This window comes from Eretmochelys imbricata, chromosome 2 (genome assembly GCF_965152235.1).
Source record: "Eretmochelys imbricata isolate rEreImb1 chromosome 2, rEreImb1.hap1, whole genome shotgun sequence".
Classification (NCBI taxonomy): Eukaryota; Metazoa; Chordata; order Testudines; family Cheloniidae; genus Eretmochelys; species Eretmochelys imbricata.
Genome location: NC_135573.1, coordinates 145,117,264 through 145,144,149, shown reverse-complemented (window position 1 = coordinate 145,144,149; position 26,886 = coordinate 145,117,264). Strand labels below are relative to the sequence as shown.

At 43.8% G+C, this 26,886-nt stretch overlaps 1 protein-coding gene across 5 annotated transcripts in view; it reads left to right on the top strand.

Annotated features, from left to right (window-relative positions):
* The window catches only part of TENT4A (terminal nucleotidyltransferase 4A), a 96,737-nt gene that overhangs the window by 33,158 nt on the left and 36,693 nt on the right, over positions 1-26,886 (top strand). For all 5 annotated transcript variants that reach the window (XM_077810813.1, XM_077810811.1, XM_077810810.1 and 2 more), the window contains exons 6-8: positions 18,884-19,012; positions 20,755-20,968; positions 23,022-23,148. In XM_077810813.1, the coding sequence (XP_077666939.1) occupies positions 18,884-19,012; positions 20,755-20,968; positions 23,022-23,148 (470 nt within the window). The remainder of the gene's footprint in view (positions 1-18,883; positions 19,013-20,754; positions 20,969-23,021; positions 23,149-26,886) is intronic.

Here is a 26,886-nt window from a genome sequence, read left to right as displayed (position 1 = left end):
TAGTCCAACCCCCTGCTCAAAGCAGGATCAATCCCCAACTAAATCATCCCAGCCAGGGCTTTGTCAAGCCTGACCTTAAAAACTTCTAAGGAAGGAGATTCCACCACCTCCCTAGGTAACCCACTCCAGTGTTTCACCACCCTCCCAGTGAAAAACTTTTTCCTAATATCCAACCTAAACCTCCCGTACTGCAACTTAAGACCATTGCTCCTTGTTCTGTCATCTGCTACCACTGAGAACAGTCTAGATCCATCCTCTTTGGAACCCCTTTCAGGTAGTTGAAAGCAGCTATCAAATCCCCCCTCATTCTTCTCTTCCGCAGAGTAAACAATCCAGTTCCCTCAGCCTCTCCTCGTAAGTCATGTGTTCCAGTCCCCTAATCATTTTTGTTGCCCTCCGCTGAACGCTTTCCAATTTTTCCACATCCTTCTTGTAGTGTGGGGCCCAAAACTGGACACAGTACTCCAGATGAGGCCTCACCAATATCGAATAGAGGGGAACGATCATGTCCCTTGATCTGCTGGCAATGTGCCCCTACTTATACATCCCAAAATGCCATTGGCCCTCTTGGCAACAAGGGCACACTGTTGACTCACATCCAGCTTCTCATCCACTGTAACCCCTAGGTCCTTTTCTGCAGAACTGCGGCCGAGCTATTCGGTCCCTAGTCTGTAGCGGTGCATGGGATTCTTCCGTCCTAAGTGCAGGACTCTGCACTTGTCCTTGTTGAACCTCATCAGATTTCTTTTGGCCCAATCCTCTAATTTGTCTAGGTCCCTCTGTATCCTATCCCTACCCTCCAGTGTATCTACCTCTCCTCCCAGTTTACTGTCATCTGCAAACTTGCTGAGGGTGCAATCCATACCATCATCCAGATCATTAATGAAGATATTGAACAAAACCGGCCCCAGGACCGACCCTTGGAGCACTCCACTTGATACCGGCTGCCAACTAGACATGGAGCCATTGATCACTGCCCGTTGAGCCCGACAATCTAGCCAGCTTTCTATCCACCTTATAGTCCATTCATTCAGCCCATACTTCTTTAACTTGCTGACAAGAATACTGTGGGAGACCGAGGCCGAAAGCTTTGCTAAAGGCAAGGAACAACACTTCCACCGCTTTCCCCTCATCCACAGAGCCAGTTATCTTGTCATAGAAGGCAATTAGATTAGTCAGGCGTGACTTGCCCTTGGTGAATCCATGCTGACTGTTCCTGATCACTTTCCTCTCCTCTAAGTGCTTCAGAATTGATTCCTTGAGGACCTGCTCCATGATTTTTCCAGGGACTGAGGTGAGGCTGACTGGCCTGTAGTTCCCAGGATCCTCCTCCTTCCCTTTCTTAAAGATGGGCACTACATTAGCCTTTTGCCCGTCATCCGGGACTTCTCCCGATCGCCATGAGTTTTCAAAGATAATGGCCAATGGCTCTGCAATCACATCCGCCAACTCCTTTAGCACTCTCGGATGCAGCACATCCAGCCCCATGGACTTGTGCTTGTCCAGCTTTTCTAAATAATCCCGAACCACTTCTTTCACCACAGAGGGCTAGTCACCTCCTCCCCATGCTGTGCTGCCTAGTGCAGTCGTCTGGGAGCTGACCTTGTTTGTGAAGACAGAGGCAAAAAAAGCATTGAGTACATTAGCTTTCTCCACATCCTCTGTCACTAGGTTGCCTCCCTCATTCAGTAAGGGGCCCACACTTTCCTTGACTTTCTTCTTGTTGCTAACGTACCTGAAGAAACCCTTCTTGTTACTCTTAACATCTCTTGCTAGCTGCAACTCCAGGTGTGATTTGGCCTTCCAGATTTCACTCCTGCATGCCCGAGCAATATTTTTATATTCTTCCCTGGTCATTTGTCCAATCTTCTACTTCTTGTAAGCTTCTTTTTTGTGTTTAAGATCAGTAAGGATTTCACTGTTAAGCCAAGCTGGTCACCTGCCATATTTACTATTCTTTCTACACATCAGGATGGTTTGTCCCTGTAACCTCAATAAGGATTCTTTAAAATACAGCAGGATCTCCTGGACTTCTTTTCCCCTCATGTTATTCTCCCAGGAGATCCTGCCCATCAGTTCCCTGAGGGAATCAGTCTGCTTTTCTGAAGTCCAGGGTCCGTATTCTGCTGCTCCCCTTTCTTCCCTGTGTCAGGATCCTGAACTCGACCATCTCATGGTCACTGCCTCCCAGGTTCCCATCCACTTTTGCTTCCCCTACTAATTCTTCCCAGTTTGTGAGCAGCAGGTCAAGAAGAGCTCTGCCCCTATTTGGTTCCTCCAGCACTTGCACCAGGAAATTGTCCCCTACATTTTCCAAAAACTTCCTGGATTGTCTGTGCACTGCTGTATTGCTCTCCCAGCAGATATCACGGTGATTGAAGTCTCCCATGAGAACCAGGGCCTGTGATCTAGTAACTTCTGCGAGTTGCTGGAAGAAAGCCTCGTCCACCTCATCCCTCTGGTCTGGTGGTCTATAGCAGACTCCCACCATGACATCACCTTGTTGCTCACGCTTCTAAACTTAATCCAGAGACTCTCAGGTTTTTCTGCAGTTTCATACTTGAGCTCTGAGCAGTCATACTGCTCCCTTACATACAATGCAACTCCCCCACCTTTTCTGCCCTGCCTGTCCTTCCTGAACAGTTTATATCCATCCATGACAATACTCAAGTCATGTGAGTTATCTCACCAAGTCTCTGTTATTCCAATCACATCACAATTCCTTGACTGTGCCAGGACTTCCAGTGCTCCCTGCTCCCTAATCATAGAATATTAGGGTTGTAAGAGACCTCAGGAGGTTATCTAGTCCAATCTCCTGCTCAAAACAGGATGAACACCAACTAAATCATCCCAGCCAGGGCTTTGTCAAGCCGGGCCTTAAAAACCTCTAAGGATGGAGATTCACCACCTCCCTAGGTAACCCATTCCAGTGTTTCACCACTCTCCTAGTGAAATAGTGTTTCCTAATATCTAACCTCGACCTCCCCCACAGCAACTTGAGACCATTGCTTCTTATTCTGTCATCTGCCACCACTGAGAACAGCCTAGCTCCATCCTCTTTTGGTACCCCCGTTCAGGTACTTGAAGGCTGCTATTAAATCCCCCCTCACTCTTCTCTTCTGCAGACTAAATAATCCCAGTTCCCTCAGCCTCTCCTCGTAAGTCATGTGCCCCAGCTCTCTAATCATTTTCGTTGCTCTTCGTTGGGCTCTCTCCAATTTGTCCACATCCATTCTGCAGTGGGGGGACCAAAACTGGACACAGTACTCCTGGTGTGGTCTCACCAGTGCCGAATAGAGGTGAATAATCACTTCCCTTGCTCTGCTGGCAATGCTCCTACTAATACAGCCCAATATGCCATTAGCCTTCTTGGCAACAAGGGCACACTGCTGACTCATATGCAGCTTCTCGTCCACTGTGATCTCCAGGTCTTTTTCTGGAGAACTGCTGCTTAGCCAGTCGATCCCCAGCCTGTAGCAGTGCATGGGACTCTTCCTTCCTAAGTGCAGGACTCTGCACTTGTCCTTGTTGAACCTCATCAGATTTCTTTTGGCCCAATCCTCCAATTTGTCTAGGTCACTCTGGACCCTATCCCTACCCTCCAGCATATTTACCTCTCCCCCCATCTTAGTGTCTTCTGCAAATTTTCTGAGGGTGCAGTTAATCCCATCATCCAGATTATTAATAAAGATGTTGAAGAAAACTGGTCCCAGGACCGACCCCCGGGGCACTCCACTTTATACTGGCTGCCAGCTAGACATCGAGGTTTTGAACACTACCCATTGAGCCCAACAATCTAGCCAGCTTTCTATCCACCTTATAGTCCATTCATCCAATCCATACTTTTTTAACTTGCTGGCAAGAATGCTGTGGGAGACCGTATCAAAAGCTTTGCTAAACTCAAGATGTATCTTATCCTGCCCACTCTCCTCCCAGCGACTACATGCAGCACCAGGACTTGCTTTAACACATGGCTACAGCCCTCAACTTGCCTGTCGAAGATGTCCATGATCCAGAAAACCAATTCCTGGACATCCTGCAACCCCCTGGACTCTCCTATACCGCCTTCCCTGTTCATGGTGCCCTCATGCAGCCAGCCCAAGCTATTCGTCCTAGCCCAGCATCTTGTTCCCCTATCCCTAAACTGGCAGAGCACCATTATTTCATCTTCTCTAAGGGCACAGACTTTGTTTACAACCCTTTTCCCCCGAACTTGCTGGTCTTGCAAGCTGTGACCGAGTGCTCCTGCCAACAACATTTCCGCTCTATGCTGCCTGACCAGGCTGCGAAGAAGCTGGGCCTGTGGGCTGCAAGGTCTACTCATCTGCTAAGCCTCTAATTTCGTATTGCCAGCTACCGGGCCATCCTGGCGAAGTACGAATTCCTTTCGTACTCTAAGCTGGCAGACTTTCATGCCTTGCTTTCCCTGGAAGAACAGCAGGACTTCCAATATCTTGTGGATGAGGGCAGGCTGGTAGCTAAAGTGTCTTTCTAGGCCGCGGTTTATGCCGCCGACACCACCTCCTGCTCCTTGGCATTTGGGGTCGTCGTCAGCTGGCTCTAGTTCAGCGACTTTCCGAAGGAGGTCCAATCTACTCTGGAGGACCTTCCCTTCGAGAATAATAATCTGTTCAGTGACAAAATGGATTAAATGCATTCTTCAAGGATTCTTGCCCCTCTCCAGTCCCTGGGCCTCTACTAAATTCCCCCACCCCCCACAGCTTACCACCAACAACAGTTGTCCTTCAGACCCATGCCATGTGCAGCATTACCCCCAGCGCCTGCCTGACTCTTCCCGCCATTGCCCATATTCACAACGGCCACGCTCCTCCACCACAGCTACTTCTTCCACATCTATCTTCCCGCATTGTCCTCCCAAGCAACCCTTTTGACTCTTTACTCAAGAGCTGCGAACCTTCCCCCAAAACCACCTGTACTAGGAGGGGTGGAGGATCACCTTGCCCCCTTAGCATGCATTTGGGGCCAGAGTACCACCGACCGCTTGCTGTTGGACATTATCCAGCAAGGCTATATTATTGAATACTTCTCCTTTCTGTCCCGCTACCCTACCCCAGCATTGCCTGGACACTCCCTTGTAGTGCCACCTTTTCAGAGAGGAAGCGGATACCCTCCTGCGGAAAGACTCCATGGAACTCGTATTGCACCGCTATTGGGGATGGGGCTTCTATTTTCTGGTACCAAAGAGAGGGGATGACCTACACCCTATTCTGGACCTCAAAATCTTGAACAAATTTATCTGCAGATTCCATTTCTGGATGGTCATTTTTCCCCTCATTCTCCCCACCGTGGAGCCTGGTTTGTGGCTCTCTACTAAACTCCCCCACAGCTTACCACCAACAACAGTTGTCCTTCAGACCCATGCCATGTGCAGCATTCCTTCGATTCACAGTGGGTCATTCTCACTCTCCTTCTGGGTCCTCCCCTTCGGGATCAGTACTGCCCCCTGCATGTTCACAAAGGTCTTTGCTGTTGTGGCAGCATACATGTGTTGACTGAGTCACTCGTTTCCTTATCTGGACGATTGGCTCCTTTTAGCACCATCCTGAACTGGCCTTCTGACTACCATTCAAACCCTATGTTCCCTCCTCGATGCCCTAGGAATCCTGATCAATGAGGACAAATCTGTCCTCATCCCTACCCGCCTTCTTACCTTCATAGGAGCTTGTCTGGACTCTGTCGCGGCACCTGTCTTCCTTCGTACTGCTCTCACCACACTCATTGCTCCGCTGCTGCCCGCGCATGCATCAGTGCCTTTCTTTTCTGGGTCATATTACAGCATGCACCTCAGTTTTGCTGTATGCCCACTTCCATGTGCTCTGCCTCCAGTTGTGGCTCCGCTCTGTTAACAACCCAGTCAGACCAAGTCAGCAAGCTGGTTCTTTTCACCCCCGACTGTCCTTGCCCCTCTCACCTGGTGACGCAACCTGTCTTACAGCAGCCTCACGAAAGTCGCCTCCCTCATCGGCTGGGGAGCTCATCTGGACGGCCACACAGCTCAAAGCCTCTGGTCATCCGGGGATGACCATCAAGGCAGACAGCCAACAGTTCCAGGAAGTTATCTGCCAACGCTTTCTACCCTTTCTCCACTCTTACCACGTCCAGCTGCTGTCCTACAACATGGTGGCAGTCATTTGTATAAACAAAGCAGTGCTCCATCCCTCTTTTTGTACAGAGGCCATCCTCCTTTGGAACTGGTGGCTCCAACGCAACATTACAGTACATGCCGTTCACCTTCCATGCACCAGCAAGTCCCTGGTGGACATGCTCATTCGCTCCTTCCATGCCAACCACGAATGGGAACTCCACAGTCCCATTCTCTGGATTCTCTTCTGTCTCTGGGGCACACTGTGCTGGCAATTCTTTTGCCACTCTGGAGAACCAGAAGCTGGGGCTTCCAGGGCTACTCTCGCCTCTTGTCCTGGACCACCGACCTCCACTATGTATGCCCGCCCATTCCCCTGCTTCCCCAGGTGACCACGTGACTCTTCTCCTCATTGCCATCACCTGGCCTCGCCGGTACTGGTACACAGATCCCCTACATCTCTCCGCTTGCTTTCTGCTCCGTCTCCTGGATCTTCTTACGCAAGCTAGCGCCTAGCTATGATACCCCAATCTGGGCCCTCTCCAGCTCGCAGCCTGGTATTTGGATGGGGCTCATGCATAGATATTGCGTGCTCCTCCCCTGTCCACGACATCCTTACCCATAGCCTGTGCCCGTCCACTCATGTGTTACTGAGCCAAATGGCTCCGCTTTCCCATCTGGGTGCAGCACCGCTGACACCACCTGCATTCCCGTCATCCTCAACTACCTGCTCTCTCTCCGGAGATCAGGCCTCATCCACTCCCATCCACATCCACCTGGCCGTGCTTAGTGCCTTCCTTCCACCTTTGGATGGGTTTTCCATCTTCACCCACACTACTAGCTCCTGCTTCCTTTGTGGCTTTCTCAATGCTTTCCCTGCCGTCCAGAAGCCTACTCCTTCCTGGCACCTTAACCTCACCCTTTGCAGCTCACCAAGCCGCTCTTTGAACCACTTGCCCCCTGCTTCCTTGCTCATCTTTCCAGGAAGGTGATCTTTTTGGTGGCCATCACATCCATGAGACGCATTAACTAACAGACTGCAACGATAGCAGATACACCTTTCACTGTCTTCCACAAGCCAAGGTCTCCCTATGCCTCCATCCCAAATTTTTGCCCAAAGTGGTCTAGTCATTCTACCTTAATTAGTGCGTATGCCTCCCGACCTTCTACCCCAAACCGCATGTCCCCCTCGAACATGCGCTCCAGACTCTTGATGTTTGGCGGGCACTAGCCTTTTATCTTCAGTGTACCTGCCATTCTCTTCACAGTGACTCTCTCTAAATAGGGGTAGTCAATTATACTTTGTCCAGGTCCAAATTTCTTGGTCAAGGTATAGCTAAGGTCTAGACACCAGAGAATAAAATAAAAAGATTCTGGGGTCCATTCAGAAGCATCTGGTGGTCCAGATTTGGCCCAGCATCCACCTATTGACTGCCCTGCTCTAAATGGATCACCTAGTGATTTGCCAATTGCTAGGCGCTCTCCTCCCCCATTATCCCCAGGGGGGTCACGACCCACTCAGTGTGGGCATATGTTGCTATGTCTGCCTTCCTTGCAGATGTCCCATGGCATAAGATTTGTAGGGCAGCCACCTGGACCTCCATCCACATCTTTTCTGCCCATTATGCTATCGTCCCTGACACTGCAACGGATGTGGCAGTTTGTCATGCTGTCCTACAGACTGTCTCTTCTCGTGAGCCCCTGCTTCCACCTTCTCACTGCTACTCTCCCACCTTTGGAGTCCACATGGGGACCAGCACTTGAAGGAGAAGAACTTACTATAAGTGGAGATTCTTCGAGATGTATGGTCCCTATCTGGATTTCAATCCAACCTTCCATCTCTTCTATTCTGGGCTCCCCTTGCTTCTGGGTGGGAGGGAGTTGGAGCATTGTCAATTTGCACAGCTTCTTAGATCCTTGGACGTGCCACACAGTCAACACGTGTACAGGTCAACAGACGTTACTGTGAACAGTTCTGGCTCCGGCATATGGCGTGCATGTGCACTCATGATTGGAATCCAGATAGGGACCACACATCTTAAAGAACTTCCAGTTACAGTAAGTAACCTCTTGCGTCCCTGCACTGTTGTTCAGAGAACTTTGGTAGCAGAGTCCATTGGGCCTGTACGTGTGCTGTCTCCTCGTGCTGTGCCAAACTGTCCTCAGTTCCTTCTGAACCACCCTGGCTAGAGACTGAACCATTAGCAGTCTGTTAAGAGTATCGTCTTAATCTATTTACCTATAGTTAGCCTCCGAGTTATAGTTGTAGTCCGCCCCCCCTCCCTGCCTTTTTTTTGTTTTTAATGATAAAATAAACAACTTTTTTTTTCTTCCTGCCTTTTTCTCCCCCCATCAGGGACCCTTTCCCCCAATGGGGTATGCTCGGTTTCTGGGCTTCAAGAAGTGCCTCAATTGTAAAAAGGCAATCCTGATTGTGGATAAGCACTCAGTGCATTTGCTGCTTTGGGGAAGGCCGCATACAACAGAAGTGTGGTCTTTGCCCACAGCTCCGTCCAAGATCCCGCAACGACAGAGAGCTCTGCTAGAAGATTATCTTAATGGAGGCAGCTCTTCAACCCCAGTTGCCTGGTAGACACGAATCTTCCCCACCGCCTTCAACCCACAATCCTTAGACGTAGAAGAAGCAGGCTGCAGATCCCTCTCACACAAATCTTCTCAGAAGAGAGCGGGAATCTCCCATAGTGAGACCCAAGATAGCTGCAAGCAGTCACAATCTCACTTGGAATCTTCGGCACTGAGGCCATCTCAGTCCGGCACCCATGGTTTACAGAAACTGACAGTAACCGATACCACTGATTTGCATATGAACCTGATAGGCACCAAGTTCGGCGCCAAAGAACAGGAGTAAGCACTTTTCTAAAAAGACATTCCCGGTATGCAAGCCTGCATCATTACCTCCAGCGGTGGCTCAACCGGCGCAAGAGTGACTGGTACGTATCAGATTCCTGTCCCCCTGGCACCGCCACCAATGCTGGGACGATCTCTAGAGGTGGAACTCTGCCATTCAAGAGACCTCAGCATGCCAGATGCACTGGAGTCCCCTCCTCTTGGTACAGAGACCTCTGCACCAAACCATTACCAAACACAGGAAATATCCCTGTTGCCATGTCCTACCCCTCCGCTCTTTAGTGAGAGTTCAGACAGTGAGCTTGAAGAGGTAGTGTTGCTGTACTCCTCCCAAGCTCCATATGGTGCGCGCTACCAACAGAGCCCAAGGATATACCTGCAGATGGCCCAACCACCACCATCCTGGTATGTCCACCCATGGGCGCCACCGCGGGGAGGCACACTCCCTTGGCCACACCATCCAGGGCTTTGGGACTGCCTTGAGACTTAAAGGATCAGGAAGCCAGTACCAATGAGGGAGTGACTTCGAGGACCATATTGTCTTCCTCCAGACGAAGTTGCCATTCTCCATCATCTTTGGGGATACCCATCATCAACTCCTTAATATCTTCCATTCTTCTACCTCCTCAAAGATCACCCTCCTGATTAATGAGGCCATTTTAGACCTGGCAAAGACCGCGTGGCAAACCCTGGCATTAGTGGCCCTGACCTGCAAGCGGGTAGATAAAAAATACTATGTCCCTGCAAAAGAATATGAATTTCTATTCTCCCACCCGCCACTTAAACGCCATCATGGTGGAAGCTGTCAACTTTTGCGGCCCATATCAGTCAAGGATTTCTCCTACAACAGGGATTGGAAGTACCTTGATCTGTTCAGCAGAAAAGCTTACTCCTCAGCCACTCTGCAAGTTTGTATTGCCAACTACTAGTCCCTCATGGCTAAATACTATTCTATAAAACGACTCAAAGCTGAATGACTTGATTGAAAAGATGCCAGAAGTACATCGTGAGTCATTCAAAGTGAAGACATTGCTACAATTTGCCCTCAACATGGCTGCTAGGTCCATCTCCACGGCTGTGGTGATGCTACAATATCATGGCTTCATTTGTCGGGATTCCCGAAAAAGGTGCAGTCCGCGATTGAGGACTTTCCCTTTGATGGAACAAAACTCTTCGCCGAGAAGACTGACACCTCTCTTCACACCCTGAAGGTTTCTAGGGCTACCCTCTGTGTCACTGGGTATTTATACACCAGGGCAAAGACTAGTCCCCAACTCCAGAATAGATCACATGGATCTCAGTACCAACCTCAGCACCACTACAAGCCACAAAGAGAGGGAAACTCCCTAAATTAAAACCATCTCGCCCACAATCTTTGTCTGTATCTAAACACCACTTTTGTCGGGCAGGTCAAGGTGTCGTTAGACCACTCCCCCTGACTGACATGGCTGACCATCATACCACATCCATTTGGCCACTGATTTGGCAGTGTTCCGCAGTGTCTGGGAATGCATAACATCGGACCAATGGGTCCTAGAGATTGTCCGAACCCAGTATTCCATTCAGTTTTGCCTCCCTACTTCCTGCACAGCACCCTTCCCAATCCCTTTTGTGGGGTCTTTCTCATGAGACTTTATTATGAGACCAGGTGGATTGCCTCCTCAAGCTGGGAGCCATAAAACCAGTACCTCAATATCTATGAGGCAAGGGGTTCTATTCTTGTTACTTCCTAATACCTAAAAGGAAGGGAGGATGGAGACCCATACTAGACCTTGGAGCTCTCAACAAGTTTGTCAAGGCTCAAAATTCTAGATGGTTACCTTATCAATGATCATTGCAGCACTGGAACAGGGAGACTGGTTTTCCACCCTTGACCTCCAGGATGCCTATTTTCACATCTTGATGCTACCAGCTCAGACTGTTTCTCAGGTTCACTCTGGGACATGACCAATACCAATGCAGAGTGCTCCCCTTCAGGCTAACATCAGCCCTCAGGGTATTTTCCAAGGTTCTCTCAGTGGTGGCTGCTCATTGACTCTCTCAAGGGATAATGATTTACCCATATCTGGATGATTTTTCTCCTCAGAGCCCGATCTCTCTGGGAGGCTCACCAAGTAACCAATACTATGATACATTTGTTTACAGAACTGGATCTACAGGTCAATGCCCAGAAGTCAACTCTCACTCCAGTGCAATGCCTGGAATTCATAGGGGCCAACCTCAATGCATCATAAGCCAAAGCCCTAGTACCTCACAGGTTGCTATCCTTAGTCACACTCAGACACCGTTCAGAGTAGCCCACAAGTACCAGCCAGGCTTTGCCTCCAACTATTGGGACATATGGCAGTGGGCATGGTGGTGCTACTTCATGCCAGGCTCTATGTGTGATGCCTCCAGATGTAGTCTGGCTCAGTTTACAGACTGAGCAAGGATAGGTTGGACAATTCTGTCACTACCCACCAGGATAAACTCCTTAAACTGGTGGAAGGACCCAGCCAATGTTTGTAAAGGGATCCCCTTCTTGCAAACATCAGTCATTGCTCCTCACAACTGACACATCACTCATAGGGTGAGGCGTGCACCTAAACATCCTCGTGACATAAGGCAAATGGTTGCCTGTGGAGATATTCCTCCACATCTGTCTCCTTGAGCTGAGAATGGTCAGGAATGCCTGCGCCTCTCCTCCTGCTGACACAGGATCACATACAACGATCCTGACAGACCGCATTGCTTGTGTTTACATTAGTCAGAGGGGGGAGCCAGATTGCCCTCCCTTTAAGCAGAAGTGATGAGATTATGGAATTGGTGCAATCTCCCACAACGTTACACTGTCTGCGGTGTACCTCTCAGGTACACACAACTTAAAAGTAGACAGTCTCAGTCAGAAATTCTCTCACAACTGCAAGTGGGAGATACACCCGTCAGTACTCACAACCTATTCAGATGACACAGTCTGCAGATCTGTTCACTGCTCGCCTGAACAAGAAGTGTCCACGCTACAGCTCTACAGAGGAGATGGGACAACACTCCAGGTGAGGCACGTCTCAACAAATCTCCCCAGAATCTGTGACTCTTCCACATATCCTAGACTGTGCTTTACCCTAAAACGGTCTGGATTATCTCTAAGCTCAGGGTCCACCTAGCAGCTATTAGGGACTTTTACCAGCCTGTAGAGGGGTCCTGAAGGCCAAATAGAGGCTGCTAGGTAAAAGATTGAAGTCCAGGACCTCTGTGGTAGCATTCTCTGAAATACCTCCAGTTCCATGCGCAGGGGCATTACAGGCAGAAGAGCAGGGTCTCAATGTGTGGATGAGACGATGGTGTAGGGAGGAGTTTAGATTTATTAGGAACTGGGGAAACTTTTGGCAAAGGGGGAGCCTATACAGGAAAGATGGGCTCCATCTAAACCAAAATGGAACCAGATTGCTGGAACTTAGTTTAAAAACTGTTCTGTGACCTTCTTAATTTTAAGGGCTGGGGGAAAGCCGACAGGTGCAGAGGATCACATGGTTTGGACAGAGACATCCCTTAAGGGAGGATCTATTAATGGAGTTTCCCTATGCCTTAGTGAGGAGGAGAGGATGGAAGATGATAAAATACGGGTAGGATCTGATGAGTAACAGTCAAATGAAAAAAGTCCCATTCAATTACATCATGTAATGGAACGCAGCTAAAAAGTGACAAGTTTTTAAAGTGCTTATATATAAATGCGAGAAGTCTAATTAATAAGATGTGTGAACTCTAGAGTGTCTTGTATTAAATGAGGATATTGATATAATAGGGATCACAGAAACTTGGTGGAGTGAGGATAATCAATGGGACACAGTAATACCAGGGAACAAAATATATCTGAAGAATAGAATAGGTCATGCTGGTTAGGGATTGGCGCTATATGTGAAAGAAAGCGTAGCATCAAATGAAGTAAAAATCTTAACTGAACCAAACTGTACCATAGAATCTCTGTGGATGGTAATTCCATGCTCTAATAAGAAGAATATAGCAGTCGGGATATACTACCAACCACCTGACCAGGATGGTGATAGTGACTGTGAAATGCTCAGGGAGATTAGAGAGGCTATAAAAATAAGAAAATAGGGGATTTCAGCTCTCCCCATATTGACTGGGTACATGTCACCTCAGGACGGGATGCAGAGAGAGTTTCTTTACACCTTAAATGACTGCTTCTTGGAGCAGCTAGTCCTGGAACCCCCAAGAAGAGAGGCAATTCTTGATTTAGTCCTTAGTGGAGCACAGGATCTGGTCCGAGAGGTGAATATAGCTGGACTACTTGGTAATAGTGACCATAATATAATTAAAATTAAAGGCCCTGTGGCGGGGAAAACACCACAGCAGCCCAACACTGTGTATCATTTAATTTCAAGAAGGAGAACTACACAAAAATGAAGACATTAGTTAACTGGAAATTAAAAGTTACAGTGCCAAAAGTGAAATCCTTGCAAGCTGCACGGAAACTTTTTAAAGACTCCATAATGAGGCTCAACTGAAACGTATACCCCAAATTATAAAACATAATAAGAGAACCAAAAAAGTGCCACTGTGGCTAAACAACAAAGTAAAAGAAGCAGTGAGAGGCAAAAAGGCATCCTTTTAAAAAAATGTAAGTTAATTCCTAGTGAGGAAAATAGAAAGGAGCATAAACTCTGGCAAATGAAGTGTAAAAATATAATTAGGAACGCCAAAAAAGAATTTGAAGAACAGCTAGCTGTTCAAAGTAATAGCAACAAATTTTTAAGTACTCCAGAAGCAGGAAGCCTGCTAAACAGCCAATGGGGCCACTGGACAATCGAAATGCTAAAGGAGCCCTCAAGGACAAGGCTATTGCGGAGAAACTAAATGAATTCTTTGCATCAGTCTTCACGGCTGAGGATGAGGGAGATTCCCAAATCTGTGCCATTCTTTTTAGGTGACAAATCTGAGGAACTGTCCCAGATTGAGGTGTCAGAGGAGGTTTTGGAACAAATTGATAACAATAATAAGTCACGAGGACCAGACTGTGGAAAATACAGAAGATGTTTTTATACACACAAACCATGAAAAAATGGGTGTTTATCACTACAAAAGGTTGGGGGGCTGTCTTGCCTATAGGACAAGGAACCCTAACCCAGGAACCTATCCTTGCAACAAAGCCCGTTGCCAACAGTGCCCACATATCTATTCAGGGGACACCATCACAGGGCCTAATAACATCAGCCACACTATCAAAGGCTCGTTCACCTGCACATCCACCAATGTGATATATGCCATCATGTGCCAGCAGTGCCCCTCTGCCATGTACATTGGTCAAACTGGACAGTCTCTACTTAAAAGAATAAATGGACACAAATCAGATGTCAAGAATTATAACGTTCAAAAACCAGTCGGAGAACACTTCAATCTCTCTGGTCACTCGATTTCTGATCTCAAAGTGACTATCCTTCAACAAAAAAACTTCGAAAACAGACTCCAACGAGAGACTGCTGAATTGGAATTCATTTGCAAATTGGATACAATTAACTTAGGCTTGAATAGAGACTGGGAATGGTTGAGTTATTATAAAAAGTAACCTATTTCCCCTTGTTTATTCCTTCCCCCCCACACCCCCACTGTTCCTCAGGCGTTCTTGTTAAACCCTGGATTTGTGCTGGAAATGGCCCACCTTGATTATCATACACACTGTAAGGAGAGTGATCACTTTAGATAAGCTGTTACCAGCAGGAGAGTAGGGTGGTGGGAGAGAAAACCTTTTGTAGTGATAAACACCCATTTTTTCATGGTTTGTGTGTATAAAAACATCTTATGTATTTTCCACAGTATGCATCCAATGAAATGAGCTGTAGCTCACGAAAGCCCAAATAAATTGGTTAGTCTCTAAGGTGCCACAAGTCCTCCTTTTCTTTTTGCGAATACAGACTAAAACGGCTGTTACTCTGAAACCTAACTGTAGTCTGTAACCTATCATTTAGATCAGCTTCTGTACCAAATGACTGGAGGATAGGTAATGTAACGCCAATTTTAAAAAGGGCTCCAGAAGTGACCTTGGCAATTACAGGCCAGTAAGCCTGACTTCAGTATCAGGCAAACTGGTTGAAACTATAGTAAAGAACAAAATTGTCAGACACGTAGATGAAGATAATTTGTTGGGGAAGAGTCAATGTAGTTTTTATAGAGGGAAATCATGCCTCACCAAATCTACTAGAATTCTTTGAGGGGATCAACAAGCAAGTGGACAAGGGGGATCCAGTGGATATAGTATACTCTAGATTTTCAGAAAATGTTTGACAAGGTCCCTCACCAAAGGCTCTTAAGCAAAGTAAGCTGTCATGGGATAAGAGGGAAGGTCCTCTCCTGGATTGGTAACTGGTTAAAAGATAGAAAACAAAGGGTAGGAATAAATGTCAATTTTCAGAAAGGAGAGAGGTAAATAGTGGTGTCCCCTGCAGGTCTGTATGGGGCCCAGTCTTATTCAATATATTCATAAATGGTGTGGAAAAAGAGGTAAGCAGTGAGGTGGCAAAATTTGCAGATGTTGCTCAAGATTGTTAAGTCACAGGCAGATTGCGAAGAGTTACAAAAGGATCTCTCAAAACTGGGTGACTGGGCAATAAAATGGCAGATGAATTTCAATTTTGATAAATGCAAAGTAATGCACATTGGAAAACATAATCCCAACTATACACATACCACTCAAGAAAGAGTCATTTTGGATAGTTCTCTAAAAACATCCACTCAATGTGCAGCGGTAGTCAAAAAAGCAAACAGAATATTGGGAATCATTAAGGGATAGATAATAAGAGAGAATATCATATTGCCTCTATATATGAATCCATGGTATGCCTACATCTTGAATACTGCGTGCAGAAAAGATTCAGAAAAAGGCAACAAAAATTATTAGGAATATCGAACAGCTTCCGTATGAGGAGAGAATAAGTGGAAAAGAGATGACTAAGGGGGGATATGATAGAGGTCTATAAAATCATGACTTATGTGGAGAAAGTAAATAAGGACGTGTTATTTATTCCTTCTCATAACACAAGAACTACGGGTCGCCCAATGAAATTAATAGGCAGCAGGTTGAAAATAAACAAAAGGAAGTATTTTTTCACACAACACACAGTCAGTGTGTGGAACTTTTTGCCAGAGGCAAAACTTTTTGTTGTGAAGTCAAAGACTATAACAGGGTTCAAAAAAGAACTAGATAAGTTAGTGGAGGCTCTGCCCATCAATGGCTATTAGCTAGGATAGGCAGGGATGGTATCCCTAGCCTCCATTAGTCAGACGCTCGGAATGGGTGATGGGATGGATCGCTTGATGAGTATCTGTTCTGTTCATTCCCTCTGGAGCACCTGGTATTGGCCACTGTCGGCAGACTGGATACTGGGTAGCTGGACCTTTGGTCTGACCCAGTATGGCCATTCTTATGTTCTTCTGCAAGGAGAATTGTTTGTTTGAAAAGGTCTGCTTTAAAATGGCATTTAGATGGTTGAGTAACAAGTGTAGCAAGAAGTCTCACTTGTTGAAATTTTGCATATATAGTACTCGTGTGTGCTTAGCCAAGTTTGTTTGGAGGAAACACTGTAATAAACTGTTCATTTCCAATGTTTGAAAAATTTAAACATGGACATTATCTCAGTTCCATACAGAAGTGTAATTTGGAAAGGTGAAGGACAAATTTGTGTCAGTTTATTAAATCTTTGTGACCTCTTCTGCTGATGCCTTAAAATATGGTCTTTGTACTACATATTTGCCAAATTATGCAAATAAAAATTTCTTAATAATATACAGTAACTTACAGTGCAGTACATAATATCTTTGAATTTGGCTTAAGTTTTCATTAAAACTTTAAAAATAAACAGACCCTCCCCCCCACCCCCCCCACCCCCCAAAAAAAACCTCCCCAAGAATCTGAACTTGTAGAAAACGGCAGTAGCTTTTAAGTTAAACATTTCTGACCCAGAACTTTTCACAATCCAGTTTGAAGTCACACTGTCTTTGAAGGTGCCTTAACTTTAAGATTTGAAATATCAACAATATCAGGCTTTCACTTTTTTCTTCATTGATGATCTGAATTGTGATGTCCCCTGACTTAACCAGGGGTGCTGATTTACACCCACCTCTTTAGGCTTCAGAGCCTGAGCTGAACCTTGGAAGAGTTGTCCACACGGATACTTTTAGAGCACTAGGATGACCTTCAGTAGCCTGAGTCTGTTGCCCCAGGGTGGGAGGTTTGCTGCCATGGGCTATTTAGACGTACCCTTAGTGTTTTGTCTCTAAATCTTCAGTGCTCCAGTATTCCAAACTCCTGTAGGTTTTTAGGTTAATATAAAATATTGATTGCAAATTTCTTTGATAAAAGTTAGTTTGATGACATTTTTGGTTTAATATTTCAGTCAAAAATTGAGTTTTTTGTCAAAATAAATTTTCATGTGTTCAGTTTCTGATGAATTTTTGTTTTTTGATAAGCCTTTCAAATTTGTAGAACAGTTTCTAGAAAACCATTTTTTATTTCTGTTGAATTTTTCCCAAGAAGGGGAAACATTTCCCAACCAGCTCTAGTTAAAACTACCAAAACCAAATTAGGGTTTTTAATGCATTCAAAACTCAAACAGCTGAGCTGTCTATTCAAAACTAGCAATTGCTTGTAGCTTGAGAGCAAGCTTGGAAACTGTCAGCCCAAAATGAATTTGATAAAATTCCGAAGAACTTAAAAGGTGTGCTAGGATAGAAACTATAGCTCAGGATTTTTGTTGTTTGTTTGTTTGTTTGTCATTTAAATAAATGGGATGGGTGTTTCACCCAGAATTGAAGTGCGCTGCACTGAAGTTAGTCTTAAGTGAGGCAAGGCTCCACATAATATGCTGCTTAAGAAACTATTAGCTAAATTAAGCATGTTGCACAGTAAAGATTACCATCATTCTGAACATTAATACTTTATTTCCCACCTTTCCATGAATGACATGCAAAAAGCCTAGCTTTTACAGAAGTGAATAGCTTCTGTATATGAAATATGTGAGGACTGAAAGGCAGTTCTTTCGTGCTGAAAAGCAACTTTTTTGCATGCTAGGTACTCTTCCTTTGTCTGTTAAAGAATTCAGCAGTGTGCCCACTGCGGTGCACCTTCAGTGTGCTAGCATGCTGCTTTAAAGTCTCTACCTTAATATGGTATCAGAAGGGTAGCCATGTTAGTCTGGATCTGTAAAGGTGGCAAAGAGTCCTGTGGCACCTTATAGACTAACAGATGTATTGGAGCATAATCTGTTAGTCTGTCTATAAGGTGCCACAGGATTCTTTGCCGCTCCTACCTTAATATAGCCCTCCTTTGTATGGTGTCAACACAAGTCCTTAGGAGCTTTTATACTCCATGAACTGAACTGTTTTCCTGGAGAGCTTAAATAAATGTGAAGCTGGTATACTTTAATGCGTTGTTTCTTCACAACTTTGTTACGATGCATAATAACTAACCAACTTTAGTGAAATGTTTATATTTTTGATCTGGTTTGGATTATTAGTTATACCTATACAGCAAAGCGTTAGCTGTCATCTAACTATTACTAAATGAGCTGTTGTAGTAGTTATTGCTGTTTATATCCCTCCTGCAATATAATTTGATGATCACTTTGGATAATAATGTCTTGGCTGATAAAGGAGTTTAAAAAAGTAGCTTTCTCTGTTATGTTAGGAAGATACAATATGCCAAATTAAATACCGTACTTACACAGAAATAAAACGTGAATAGAATAAAATAAAGCGTTAACTGTTCCTTTGGGTAAAGGGCTAGTAAAAAGACTTTTAAATAGCCTGATTAAAAAGTCCTATAGTCATGCTTTTGAGGATAGAATTTGACATGTTAATGCATCTTAAAATCTTTATAGAATTTGTAATAGATTATAACAGACCTATTTTTCTTATTTACAGAAATATTCATTGCTGCCTTACTTGATTTTAGTATTAAAACAGTTCCTTCTTCAGAGGGATTTGAATGAAGTTTTTACTGGTGGAATTAGCTCTTACAGCCTAATTTTAATGGCAATTAGTTTCCTGCAGGTAAGTTCTCTATTTTGTTTTAGTTACGCTGTTCTTAAATTTTAGTCTCTGCAGTGAATTCCCCAATTTTCAATTGGCTTTTAGTGACACACAGCTCTCCCTTTGTTAAGGCTTTGTGATCTCCATTCCCTGCAGGCTGCCTCTCGTAGCTCTGAGAGCTCTCCTCAGAGTATGGATGAGAACAGCAGCAGAGGCCTCTGAAAATATTATATGATATGATCAATGTGAAGAGTGGCATAATGGCCCTCTCTACATGTCCTTTTTGTCGAACCTGCTGCCTAGAACTGTCCCTTCTTCTGGCAGAGGCTGCCAGTCGTCTGCCCCACCCCCTATCTGGTTGGGCTGCAAGCCAGCAGGCCACCCAACATGGTAGTCATTTCGCTAGAAACACTGGAAACAAACTGTAGTCAAATTATGGTAATATTAGAGAGCCTCACTGAGTTCTCCACGACTTCTCCTCCCTGATCTCTTTGTTACTCTTTCCTCCCTGTTACCAGATCGAGGATGGATGGAGGGGTTTCCCTGAGGGTCCTTGCATGCCCCTGAATTCCTTTGGAATCTTCTCTGCATCCTTTGCTTTCTTGCTTCCCTTGTCAGCAGACCTCCTGCTATGCTAATGGGAGTAGGGTTGGAACCAGGACAGCTGGGCCTGGCTGTTCTCTCACCCAAATGCCTGTTGTGATAAAGGCTACTTCTGACATACAAAGATGTATGTTTATGGAGCACACACAGAATTTTGATACCTTGTTAAAAAGGTAAATTTTATGTGTGAAACTTGTGTTCACTATATTATAGGTGAGTCTGGTTGCCAAACACTTTCCATTATAAGACCTAGTTTTCAGTTGCTTATAGCTTTGATTGGGCTGAAACTTTTCCATTTTAGGGGTTTCCTTCAGACTGGCTCATTGCAAATTTCAGCTAAAATGATTTAAGCAGTTTCTTAGAAAAAAGCTATGGAGAAATACAATCATAATTCAGTCCCTTTGTGTGGATGCACTATGATAGTCTTTAATTACATACTTTTTCCATATGGCCCATTTGTAAATGTTTGCAGAGTTTCTGGATTATTATAAAGACTAACTACAGTGAGTTGGCAGTCAGTTAACTCAGATTAAAAACAGGGCCTCACTCTGATCTAGGCATATGCTCCAGCATAGGCATTCTTTATGGGTAGCTTTGAAGTTTAGTTATTGGCTAGTTGTCTGCTGTGTGAGGTGTCTTTAAGTGTGTACATGTGGTAAAACATGGGGATGATGGTGAGAGGCCAGCATTGCGTATCTGCTCTAGAATGCATAAGCATTTGCAGGGGAAACACGGAGTTCTATTTTCTGTCCACCTTCTGAAAACTGCCACCACTGCAGAATCCTTATGAAAACTTAAACCGATATTCCTTCATTAACTACGCATCAAATCTAAGTGGCAATTCTTCTCTGTTGCTTTTGGACTAGAAAACTAGACTAAGCAGAAAGATTCGGTTAAATACCTATAGGTTCCATATAGTATTCAAGTGCTGCCCACTGTTGGTTACATTAGTGAAGCGAAGTTTAAGGAAAGCTTAGGAGAATTTAGTTGGGAAAGGTAATAGAATTTCAACTTTTAGGTTCATTCTGAGCTTTTTAATGAAGTGGCTGTAATGGACCAGTTTTATGTCTCACCGTTAGTACATGGCTTGTCAGTTTGCTAGTATATGCCTATCATCTACCCTCACTCTTTTAGTAAGTATCAGACATTCTTCTTTACAGTTGCATCCAAGAATTGATGCCAGGAGAGCTGATGAAAACCTTGGAATGCTTCTAGTAGAATTTTTTGAACTGTATGGAAGAAATTTTAATTACTTGAAAACTGGTATTAGAATAAAAAATGGAGGTGCCTATATTGCCAAAGAAGAAATCATGAAAGCCATGACCAATGGATATAGACCATCCATGTTGTGCATAGAAGATCCTCTCCTCCCTGGTAAGATTACATAACTTTTTTTAAATACTTTTTTTTAAAATCAGAAATGTAGAGTATGATAAAAAGATCAAAGTTGTTCTTTGTTATGTGAAGGAACTACATTGTGTTGCTTTAAGATGTCCATGGGGGGAGGGAATAGCTCAGTGGTTTGAGTATTGGCCTGCTAAACCCAGGGTTGTGAGTTCAATCTTTGAGGGGGTCATTTAGGGATCTGGGGCAAAAATTGGGGATTGGCCCTGCTTTGAGCAGGGGGTTGGACTAGATGACCTCCTGAGCTCCCTTCCAACCCTGAGATTGTATGCTTCTATACCTTGTATTCAGTTAAGTTTACAAAGTGCTAGACTAAAAGCGCACACAAGAAAAAAATTATATATGATATGTAACATTCAGAATTATGCTGGTATATGTGAAGAAATGAGCTTACAATTTAGAATATTTACCTGTGTATGAATTTTACCTGAATTGTAGCTTCATCCGTTTGGTTATTGTATTTGTCTATTCAGTTTACCTGTTTCTGAGTCACTGACAAATCAGAAAATGACTGAATGTTTATGGATCAATGTCCTAAAAAAAGCACAAGATAGTCTTTTTGGGAGTACGCTACATACCACCAGATCACACTAGAGAAGATGATGACTGGTTCCTTAAGCCCCTATCTGTAATATGTAGGAAAAAAAGATTATGGGGGACTTCAATCTGAGTGACACCTGCTGGAGATCTTGTGCTGCCAGTGCTAAACATCGTTGACATTTCTAAATATTAAAGATGACAGTTTCCTAACTCAGAAAATTTTGCATCCAACTTGGGTGGGGGAATTTTATATCAGACCGTGCTTGACAGATAAATAGGAATTAATCACAAAATTAAATAGTGGTAGTTTAGGTACAAATGATCATGACTTCATTACATGTCATCACTACATTACTTAGTCTGCAGAAGAGAAGAATGAGGGGGGATTTGAGAGCTGCTTTCAACTACCTAAAGGGGGTTCCAAAGAGGATGGATCTCGACTGTTCTCAGTGGTAGCAGATGACAGAACAAGGAATAATGGTCTCAAGTTGCAGTGCGGGAAGTTTAGGTTGGATATTAGGAAAAACGTTTTCACTAGGAGGGTGGTGAAGCACTGGAATGGATTACCTAGGGAGGTGGTGGAATCTCCTTCCTTTGAGGTTTTTAAGATCAGGCTTGACAAAGCCCTGCTGGGATGATTTAGTTGGGGATTGGTCCTGCTTTGAGCAGGGGGTTGGACTAGATGACCTCCTGAGGTCCCTTCCAACCCTTATATTCTATGATTCATTCTTTATGCAAACAGAATAAAGTCCAAACCAGTTATGTATGTACAAAGGGGCCAGTTTCACAGAGCGGTAAATGATTGAGCCAAACCAGGTGAGAGGATTTAAATGTACAATTAGTAATGATTTATTAGCAACTGTTCTAGAGTATTTCACTAAATGCCTAGCAGGTCTGTCAAAAGAAGGCCATGCTAGTTAAAAACCAACATGGGTTGGAGGGGAAGTGAATGCAGCTATAAAAATTTAAACATATATAACAAATTGAAGCAAAAGGAAATGGATAGTAATAAATAAATTGGTAGCTACGAATTGTAGGAAAGTTAGAAGGGAAGCAAAAAGAACACAAATCTGCCAACAGAGCTGAGGATAATATCAGGAACTGAAAAGAATCTTAACAGTCCTGTTACTCAGTGGAAATGGTAGAATTGTCAATAATGCAGAAAAGGCAGAATGATTCAATTTGGGGAAAAAGCGAGATATATTTGTATGACAATATTGAGGGTACACTTTTATTTGAACAGTAACTTGGAAGAATGTTAAACAGTAGCTAGAAAAGTTAGACATCTTAAAACTAACTGCTCCACATCCAAGAGTTGCATCCAAGAGTTTTAAAAGAGCTGTCAGAGGAGTCTCTTGTTCATTAAAGTTGACTTTTAATGAGTCTTGGAACACAAAGTAAAGTTGTGCCAATATCAGGCTGACAGGATTTTCTGGTTACTAGTTTAAAAATGTGTTAATCGATAATTGTCACATTGTTACAGGAAATGACGTTGGCAGAAGTTCTTACGGTGCCATGCAAGTGAAACAAGTTTTTGATTATGCCTACATTGTTCTTAGTCATGCAGTATCTCCGCTTGCAAGATCATATCCAAATAGAGATTCTGAGAGGTAATAGTCCACTTCTTAAATATGCATATGTTTATGTAATCAGATAGGAATATCTAAAAATACTTTTTAAAATCTTCTCAAATATAAGAAGGGGTATTTATTTGTTGTATACTACCATTCTATTGAAATTTGCACAGATTTATTCATACTAACTTTGTGTTGTAAGAATGCATGTTTTGGTGCACATGACTTGAAGTGTCTGTTTAGGGAAATGTAGCAGACTGCCTAACAAATCTGGTGGGAGGTGGGGGCTTTTATTCCTTTATCTCCCTTTCCTCAGCATGGATGGAATCTAGTAGGTATGCTGGTCTCTGTTCTGGATACATCCTCTTCTTTTCCTCAAGCAATCTATTTTAAATATTACTCAACAGTGTGCACTGCTTTCTTAAGTTCAGTGGCATATTTGTGCATGTGTAGCTATAAGATGCAAAGAATGAGGAGTGATGGCTAAAACAGACCACCTGAACAAAGCCAGGCTAGTGTTTACGCAGTTTTTAGATATTGCTTTAATAAATCACTAAGATAACACTATTCATGCTGTATACGTAATTTTCAAATGGCCATAAGTTTACATGTACTCATTTTTAAGCTTTGATATTTATAATGCATGTAACCTATATAGCATTTTACAGCAAAGTGCTGATGATTCGTCTAAGCTCTCTGCATTTGCAACTCCAGATGGACCTTGTATGTGTTAATGTGTTGAAGTAAATCCCTTAGGCCAGATTGGAAGCAGCTCTGCTGAAGAGTCTTGCTTAAGGCTTACCTATATGGGGAAACTTGTTGGCATAATTATGAGTATAATTATACCACTAGTTATGGAATAAGTGTCTATATGGGGAGTTACCCCTGTATAACAAGTGGAATCATGGTGGAAAATTTCCCCATGTAGTTAAGCTTCTTGATTGCAGTGTTGGTATGCTCTGAAAGGCTAGACGTGGCAAAATGCCTCTACTGTTTTGCTTTCGGCAGAAAGTCTTAGCATCTCTGCTCTCTACCACAAAGTGGATTCAGTCTTTCACATTTCTGGGCCTACTGCAAGTGGCCTAATTCTTGCTTTTAACATGGTGACTGTGGATCTCCAGGCTTTCTTTTCTGTCATCTGATGTGCAGTCATGACCTCCCTGCTCACTTGCTGCTAGACTGACCCAGCTGGTACTCAGATTAGACTTTCCCCTTATCACTAAGGCAGAGTCTGTCAAGGAGGGGAAGGTAACAAGAGTAGTGCATACACAGCTATACAAAGTTAACCCCTTTGTATTTCGAGGTAATTCTGGGAACTAGCTATCAAAGACTCTGCATCCAGCAATCTCTCACTCCCTCTGCTTCGGTAGCAAGGGATGGAGCAGTTGAGGGGTCCTTGAGGTTTGTTAGGCCTTTGTGTGGTCATGTAGGGAGTTGCGTTCTGTTCTTGTGCTGCAAGCTCTTGCCGGTAATCTCTTACTTTGCCAGTGCATTTAGGCATACATGATAGAGGCACTCTAGACAAGGAAGCTTTAGATATCATTTTGTATTTCTTGGTCCTTTCAACTCCTAGCTGGAGAGAACAAATCACACAACCCATCCCTCTCAAACAAAGAACTGACATTTCTGAGGAAGGGGTAACTTCTTTGAATGCAGAAGTCTCGGATTTGGGAAGCACATGAAGGCTCTCCAAACTCAAACAAGACCTATAAGGCTTTGATTATGGGACCAAACTCTAAAGCCTCAAGTCCATAAGATCATCTGTTAAAAACAAGGGGGTAGCTCAGTTTCCCTATCCCTAACTTCCATTCCTTAAGGCTTCATCCAGTTTTCTTTCCTAGGACAGAGTATCAGTATGGCTTTTCCTGCATTGTTTTTAGTGTGTTCCTCGCTCTCTTGCCTTATCTTCCCCCCTGTTTATGGTATATGCTCTATCTCTTTCCCTTTCCAAATCTATCTCAATAGTTCTCTTAATTCAGGCCACTCTCCATCCCCTATACTCCTGCACATATTATCGTCCCAGTTTGATTAACACTCAAGCTTGCAAAATTTGCCAACATTAACAACCAGAGAACTAAACTTACTTACTATGTTCGATATTGAAGGACAAATGGTCAACCATTTATATAGAAGGGAAGCTTAATGTCTGAGCAGACTTGGGAGTGAGACTCAAAAGTTGGACCAGATTCTGAAGCTAGGCAGACTCTACCAGACAACTAGATCTCTTCAGATATTTGGATAAGATAAATAAGTTTTTTATTGTCGGACATCTTGGTATGCCTTCACCTCTCTTCTCTGGGCCATGGTGGAGCGAAAAATTTATTGTGCTTTGACATACCAAACAAGGTATGCCTAGCCAACTTGTTGGTTTTACCACAGCTTGTGTATGAAAAGTGTCTCTGTGTCACCTAGTGTGGAGTCCAGTCTTGTTTTATATCCCAGGATGATTCTTACATGTAGAACTGAGTGCAGAAGAGTGAATTTAGTATACTTCAGGTAATTCCTTGGTTGATAGACACTCCAATGTTAGTAATTCTGTTACTACATACAAGTAGGTCTGGATAATGTCTCATGCAAGGAGAGTGGATCTCAAAATTGCACACATTAGGTAGCCTATCCTTGTTCTTAAATTCCAGAAAGACCTTAGTCACAACATCCTGAGTAAAGTTACCAGCAGTGGGAACACTATCTTTTCAGGAGGCAGGAATCTTCATGTATTCTGCTTTTTTAAAAGAAGTCTTCGTGAACAGGATCTGTGAACCTGGTTTTTCAAACACTGACTTTACCTTTCAAATGACTAGGTATGGTTTCCTTTGTTACCTATAAGGAAATATCTTTGGTGGTCATATCTGCCCTCAGGGTCTCATTTGTTAAAAGGACATTACATTCCTTTGTGCATGGCTGAGACTCAGTTGCTCCCCCTCCAAGGGCAATCATCATCTGAGGATATACCAGTCTTGGGAGAAATAAGATCTTCAGTACAGAGGCTATGAAGGAGAACAGATTCTTCAAGATGACCATTTGAGGAGAGGAGATTGTAATAGAGGCTTGCAAAAGCGTTCCTCTGATGTGAGAACTTGCAGTTTATTCTATGTTAACTTGATGGGTAGTAGAACCAACATCCCCTGTATTTGTATGCCAGTAACACTGGTGTTCCTAGGCTTTCCCCAGTCATTACAAGATAGGCTGCTATTTGTTGTTTAAGAGTTTGGGTTATACAAGCATAATGTTTAATTACATCTAAGCTTGGAAGGATTAGATTTATTTATATCTAAATCTGGATAACTGTCGATTTCGCCATACACAAACTGATAAATATTTCCATCGATGATCAAAATTTACACGTAGGCAAAGAAAGAAAATGCTGCTTGAGAACTTATTTGAGTTTGATTTAAGGCTATTTATTTTTTCTGTTTGGACATGACTGTTTGTGTTTTAATAGTTATACAGCGTTTACTTTTTGAATCTGTCTCTGTTGTCTGACCCTCCCCCCATTATTTTGGGCCACCATGAAAATTTAGGTGAATAGAAAATTGGACTTCCTACTCTTGTCTTAATTTGTCACGAACCTATATCCATTCTGAGGTTACTTGCTGCTATCTGTTTTATTTGCTTAGCTTTACATGTTGAATTCTCTGGAAGCATTATTTGAGATGTATTGAAGGTCTAGTCTAAGCTCTATTCCCTTTGGAAAAAATCTTCAGAGCTGCCACAGATTGGTACTAAAGAACAGCTCTTGTTCAATAATGACATCTAATCCATCAATTGTTTCAG